Raw genomic sequence first — 6,193 nt, forward strand, 5'->3', positions numbered from 1 at the left:
GTGTGGTGTTTCAGACGTGCCACCTTCTATATTATGTTTAAAAATGTAAAAATATAAAACAAAAAAAAAACTCTTCTATGAAAATTATCAAAATTAAAAATTATAATATTAAAAAAAGAACTATAATAAATTAATCAAATAAATTTTAAAGTTGTTCTTTTTGTAAATCAGTTAATTCACCTCGTTGGTCAACAGTTAATTTACCCCAAACTGCTTGAATAATATTTGGAGAAACAGTTGATGTCCAAATCTTCAATAATCCAATAATTCTTTTCTTTGTATCAACAGAACATTCTTCTTCTTCAATAGTATCAGCACAAAATGATGTTAGTCGATAAACAATTTCAGCAGTTTCATTATCATTGCTAGAAGTAATAAGTCCTTTTGTTTGTAAATCATAAACAATTTCAACTAATTTATAAAATCCTTCTGTTACAGGGAATAAACCAATGAAACTCTTAACAAGAGATTCTTTGTTTGGAATACTTGGATTATGAAGAATAATTTCACCTAATGTAGTAACTAATTGACTATGAATTTCATGATATGTCTTATTCTTTGGTCGTGTTAAAATCTCACTTAATGTATTTAATGCCTTTGCAGTTAAAGGTTGAAATTCTGGTATTTCTAATTCAGCAAATCTACCAACAAAAAGAATTGCATTGAATGAGATGTCCGGACTTGAACTTTTCATGTATGATATAAATTGATCACCAACATGTGGGAGATAGTGATATAATTTACCATTGCAAATAACTGTTCCCATTGCAGAAACTGCAAAACTACAACGTGTTTCATTATCAGTTTGACCAAAATAAATCATAATTCTTGGGAATAATTTCATATTAAATGCTGCAAAGAATGTTTGAAGATGATTTTCACAAATAGATGATAAGGTATTTAACATTTTTTGTAAATAATCATCATATTGATCTTCTTCACCTAACATTTCAATTTCTTCATCATCTAATTCGTCTTCAGTTTTATCTATTGGCAAAACACTTAATGCTTCTCCTTTATTTTCTAATGTTCCATATAATGTTTTATCAAATGTTTCAAATAATAAACTAATCATTTGTGGTTCTAAACTATTTTCACCCATTGTAATAATAATACTTTGAATACAATCTAAAATAACTTCAATTGTATCACTTGCTTTATCATTAACAAGTAATTGGCATAATTTTTGTATTAAATTATAATAAATTTGTTTCAATTGTTCTGATTTTCCAGTTGCTTGGACTAATGAAGAAATAACTAATGGTAATACAACACACGCAGCAAGTTTAATATTAGTATTAGAACAGTCTAACCATGGTGAAACACTGTTATATGTTTTTTCTGCATAAACTGCAAATTCTCCTTTTAAATACTCAGCTATTTTCTTAATAGTGAAAAACAAATATTTTTTTTCTTGAGAAATCATATTTGTTACATTAATTACATCAGTTTGATCACCTTCTTGTTTAATAATAGGTAGTTCAATTCTATTTAATAATAATATTATAAATTTATCTAAATTAGGTCTAATAGCTTTATTTGGTGAATCTACCATTCTACATAATGCTGACATAACATATGGTAACACAGGATCTTCAATACCAACTGGTTGTTTGAATAATTCACTTAAAGTATTATAAATAATTTCTTGAATATTAGAAAAGAATTGTGGATTTAATTTAGAATTAAAAATAGCCATTAATTCAATCATTTTTCCTTTCATCTCAGATGTATTAAATGTCGTACATTTTGGTAATAAAACATTAAATAATTTTTGGAACTGTTCATAGTATTGTCCCATTTGATTTGTTACTAATAATGAAATATATACAATTGAAGATAATCCTGTACTTATAGTTTTTGGTTGATTATTTGTGGTTATTAATATTAATAATCCATCCATTATTTGTCCTATGAATGGAACCAATTTATTTGAACATTCTCCAAGATTGTCTAGCATTGATTGAAGTGTAAAACATGCTTTTTCTTGAATTCTTGAATGTGGTGATTTAACACATAAAATTAATGCATTTACAATAGAATCAAAGTGACTTCTAATCATAATATGTGGGAATGTTTCCATTAATCCTTCAAGAAGACTTAACAAAGAATAAACAATTAATGGTTGATTATCACTTACAGCACTAAATGATAATTGAAGTACTTCTGTAATATTTGATTTAATAATAAATTTTCCGTGTTGTATAACTTGAGCCAAAGAAGTAACTGCAGCAAATCTATGTGGCCAATCACTCATTTTAGCGAATTCAATACATTTATTAAATAAAGTATCACGTAATGGTTTACCTCCAATAGCAGACGTTAATGTTTCAAGTGCATCTTGTGCATATTCAAATAAAGTATCATCAGTATTTTCATTTAACCAATCTTCAACATCGTCATCATTAACAGTAGTTAACCAATTTAATAAGCAAATAAGAACTTGAGGTAAAAATCCACTCTTTTTATATTGAGACGTATTATTTTGAATAAGAGAAAGTAAAACTTCCATTGCACTTTCTTTAATAGAATTATCAATAGGAGAATTACATAAGGTCATAAGATTCTCAGAAACAGTAGGAAGAATACCAGCAAAAAAGTAATTTGAAAATGAAGCTAATTCTTGTAAATCATCTAAAACATTATTGGCAACTCCAATTTCATTATTTTGAATTAATTGTTGTAATGTTTGCATAATTAGAGGATATAATTCATTAAACTTTTTTCCTTCTGTGGTTGTTTCAATAAAACCAACAGCATTACTTAAAAATGTTATTGCCTTTAATCTTAACTGAATATTGTCAACACTTAAACATCTATTAATATATGACTTTAATTCTGAGACATGTGAAATAATCAATGAAGCTTCTGGATGAGTAGTAGATTTACCTAAAGTATCTAAAGCAATACATTGTTGAATAATACCTTGTTCTTGAGTTAGAGAGAATAACGTTTGAATATAATTTGGCCATGGTAATTCTTCTTGTTGAATAGAAAAAGCAAAAGAAGTAATAACACTTGAAAGAATAGATACGATTCTAAATTCATTTTCTACTTTACAATCTTCAATTAGAACTTTACATAATTCCATAATAACTTGATCACTCATTACATCTCTTATTTTAGGTATTTTTACTAACATATTATTAAATTGTGTTAATGCAATTAATCTCAATGGTGCTGGATTAGAACTTGATGCATTTGCAAATACAGCCAATTGTGGAAGTAATATAGATGGTTGTTGTTTCATTTGTTCAAATGTACCCTCAGCCTGTTTTCTAATGTTTTCATCAGGACTCATACAATTTTGAAGAAGAGTAGTTAAATCAGACATATTAATGTTATGAACTAAAACAGTTCTTCAACTTTTTTTTTCTTGAATATTATAATAAAAAGGGTTTTTTTCCTTATTTATGAAAAAAGAAGAATATTTTATAATAAAAATAATTAATTAATGAACTATTTAATATGACTTTATATTAGAAGTAGTTGTGGTGAATCAATTGATTCAATATGTGGAATATTTTGAATATATTTAATTGTATTTAAATTTCCACAACAATGTTTAAAACAAATGGATTGAATTGAAGTTGGTAATAATGAATTTTGAATAGTAGCATCAGAACAAGCATATCCTATAAATTCAATTTTTTTTATTCCTTTGAAATCTATTAAATTCAATTGAATTCTTCCTTCTTTTTCAATACTAATTTGGTGTAATTCAATTTGACCTTGTGGAATACAATTATCAGTTGTAATTAATTGTTCAATTTTTTTAGGAAATTCAATTTTTTCATTTATTCTACAATGAATTAAATGAAGTTTTTTTAATTCATTTATTCCTTTAAAAGTATCTTTTTGGAGTTGAATACCATCAAATACAATTTTATTTAATTGACTACCTAATGGAAGAGAAAAATGACACTGTCCATAAATTTCTAATTCTTTAATTTTCTTTGAATGAAAAATAACTGAAGTACTTCTACAATGTTTTAATATAACACTTTCTACACTTTCAGGTATTTCTATTTGATTATTATAACCTACAACAGTCATTTTCTTTAATTGATGAAATTCACTTAAATCAACATATGTACGAATTAATTCAATTTCTTCAATTGTTGAAGGTAGTTTAATATTATTATTTCCAATTATTTTAACTTTTTTTAAAGTTAATTGTTTTAAATCAATACTCTCTTCTAAATGTCGTTGATTAATAACACATTCTTGAACATTTCTTAATTCTAAAAATTCTATCTCTTTATTACTGTAAATTTCTATTAATGGGTAACAATAATACACTCGATGATTAGGACTTGAAAGTGTTTGACTTCTACTTATAATTGTACATTTTTTATCAATAAATGGAATATTAAGTAATTCATCAAATGATTTTTTTCCTAAATCATTTAAAAATTCAATAATAATTTTATCAAAACAATAATAGTCTATTGTTCTAAAGAAATTAATTTCAATTCCTAATGAGACAATGAAATGAACTTTTAAATGAGGACGAATGGATTTAAAAAATTGACTAAGATTTTGAGCTGCTTGAATATTTGAAGAAATATCTACAATAAGTTCTTTTAAATTATTAAATGGTAATAAGTCAATTGGAGAAGTAATTTTTAAAGATGAAATATGAGAAAATAATGACACTGGAATTTGTTCAAGAGAATGAATTGGTTGATTTAATATTATAGAGTCAATAGTTTCTAATTCATTTTTATATAATATTAATTGATCAATATAATCTATTTCTATAGTTGAAAGGTGTGGAATAATTCTCTTCATTTGACTTAATTGATTTTTAAATAAACAACAACGATGTAACATTTGAACACCTTCTTTACAAAATGAACTTACTTTTATTAAATTCATTAACTCAGTAGACTCTTTCATATAAAGAGCAACGTTGGCAAGATAAATAGGTTCAAGGACAGACATTTTACTTAATACTTATTTTGAATGATCTAAAGGGTTTTTAAATCCCTTTTTAATTTTCAGGAAACTTCTTATTTCGTTTGTTTTCTTATTTTTTCTTTGCAAAGTCATTTTCTATCGTTTTTTTCTCAGATTTTTCCTTTTCTTCTTATCAAAACTTGAATTGTTATTCTAAAAATTTAATAAACCAAACTCAAAAGAAAAGTTAAGAATTTTGAAAAGTTACTATTTTTGATTATTTTTTCACCCTAATTTCTTATTTATAAATTTATCAATAGTTGTCATAAATAACATTTTAAAGAAATAATGTTATATAAACCAAAATTAAAAATAGATTAAATAAAAGAGATGAAGTTTAGGGAAAACTATAAAAAAGATAATTAAGAGTCATGAAACTTATGATTCAAGACGGTAATAAGAAAGTCAAAATTGAAGTAGAAGAAGATTGTACTGTTGGTGAGTTGAAGTGTATTATTGCTAGTGAATTTAGTATAGAACCAGATTTGATTGGAATAACTATTTTGAATAAAGAAATTAATGTTTTTGATGATGAACTAGCAATTAATGTTGGTATTAAAAATATGACAATGATTAGGATAACTCATTTAGACCAAGAAGAAAAAAAAGTTAAACAAGGTACAAGTAAAAGTGGATATATTGTAAAAATTGACAGACTAAAATGGGTTCCAATTAGAAGAAAAATGGCTGCTGATAATTCCTGTTTGTTTCATTGCTTAGAGTATTTATTCTATAATAAAAGTAGAAATGATCCATATCATATTCGACAAGAAGTTTCTGAAATAGTTCAGTTATATCCTCAAAAATTTACAACAGATTATTTAGGACAACCAAATTCATTATATTATCAAAACATTCTCAATCCAAAGACATGGGGAAGTAATGTAGAAATTTCTATTTACTCTTTCTTAAAAGAATGTCAAATTATAGTATTTGATTTTGAGAATAAAGTTGATATTACATATGGTGATAAATCATTAAATAGGTGTTGTTTTATTATTTTTACAGGAAATCATTTTGATGTACTTTGTTTATCTCATTCATTAAATTCTCCTGAAAATGAAGATATGGTATTATTTAATAATGAAGATGAAGAAGTAAAAATGAAAATGAAAAATTATATTCTCTCGGAATGTCCCAAATTCCATTTTACTTTTTAATTTATATCTTTATCTTATTTATTTAATATTTTTTATCTTATTTTCACAGTGGATTATTCCCATTTCTTCAC

The 6,193-nt window shown here is 25.0% G+C and overlaps 3 protein-coding genes across 3 annotated transcripts; 1 reads left to right on the forward strand and 2 right to left on the reverse strand.

The window, feature by feature from the left end:
* Positions 1 to 145: 145 nt before the first annotated feature.
* ENU1_052850 (HEAT repeat domain containing protein) lies at positions 146 to 3,334 on the reverse strand (the record flags this gene model as incomplete). Its single annotated transcript, XM_008857911.1, has 1 exon — positions 146 to 3,334. The coding sequence occupies one exon, from the start codon at positions 3,332 to 3,334 to the stop codon at positions 146 to 148; it is 3,189 nt and encodes a 1,062-aa protein (XP_008856133.1).
* A 140-nt stretch (positions 3,335 to 3,474) lies between these two features.
* On the reverse strand, positions 3,475 to 4,947 carry ENU1_052860 (hypothetical protein; the record flags this gene model as incomplete). Its single annotated transcript, XM_008857912.1, has 1 exon — positions 3,475 to 4,947. One exon carries the CDS (start codon positions 4,945 to 4,947, stop codon positions 3,475 to 3,477), a length of 1,473 nt encoding a protein of 490 aa, XP_008856134.1.
* Positions 4,948 to 5,333: 386 nt separating this feature from the next.
* Positions 5,334 to 6,122, forward strand: ENU1_052870 (OTU family cysteine protease, putative; the record flags this gene model as incomplete). Its single annotated transcript, XM_008857913.1, has 1 exon — positions 5,334 to 6,122. One exon carries the CDS (start codon positions 5,334 to 5,336, stop codon positions 6,120 to 6,122), a length of 789 nt encoding a protein of 262 aa, XP_008856135.1.
* Between the last annotated feature and the right edge of the window lie 71 nt (positions 6,123 to 6,193).

Source organism: Entamoeba nuttalli, assembly GCF_000257125.1.
Source record: "Entamoeba nuttalli P19 unplaced genomic scaffold asmbl_3036, whole genome shotgun sequence".
Taxonomy (NCBI): domain Eukaryota; phylum Evosea; order Mastigamoebida; family Endamoebidae; genus Entamoeba; species Entamoeba nuttalli.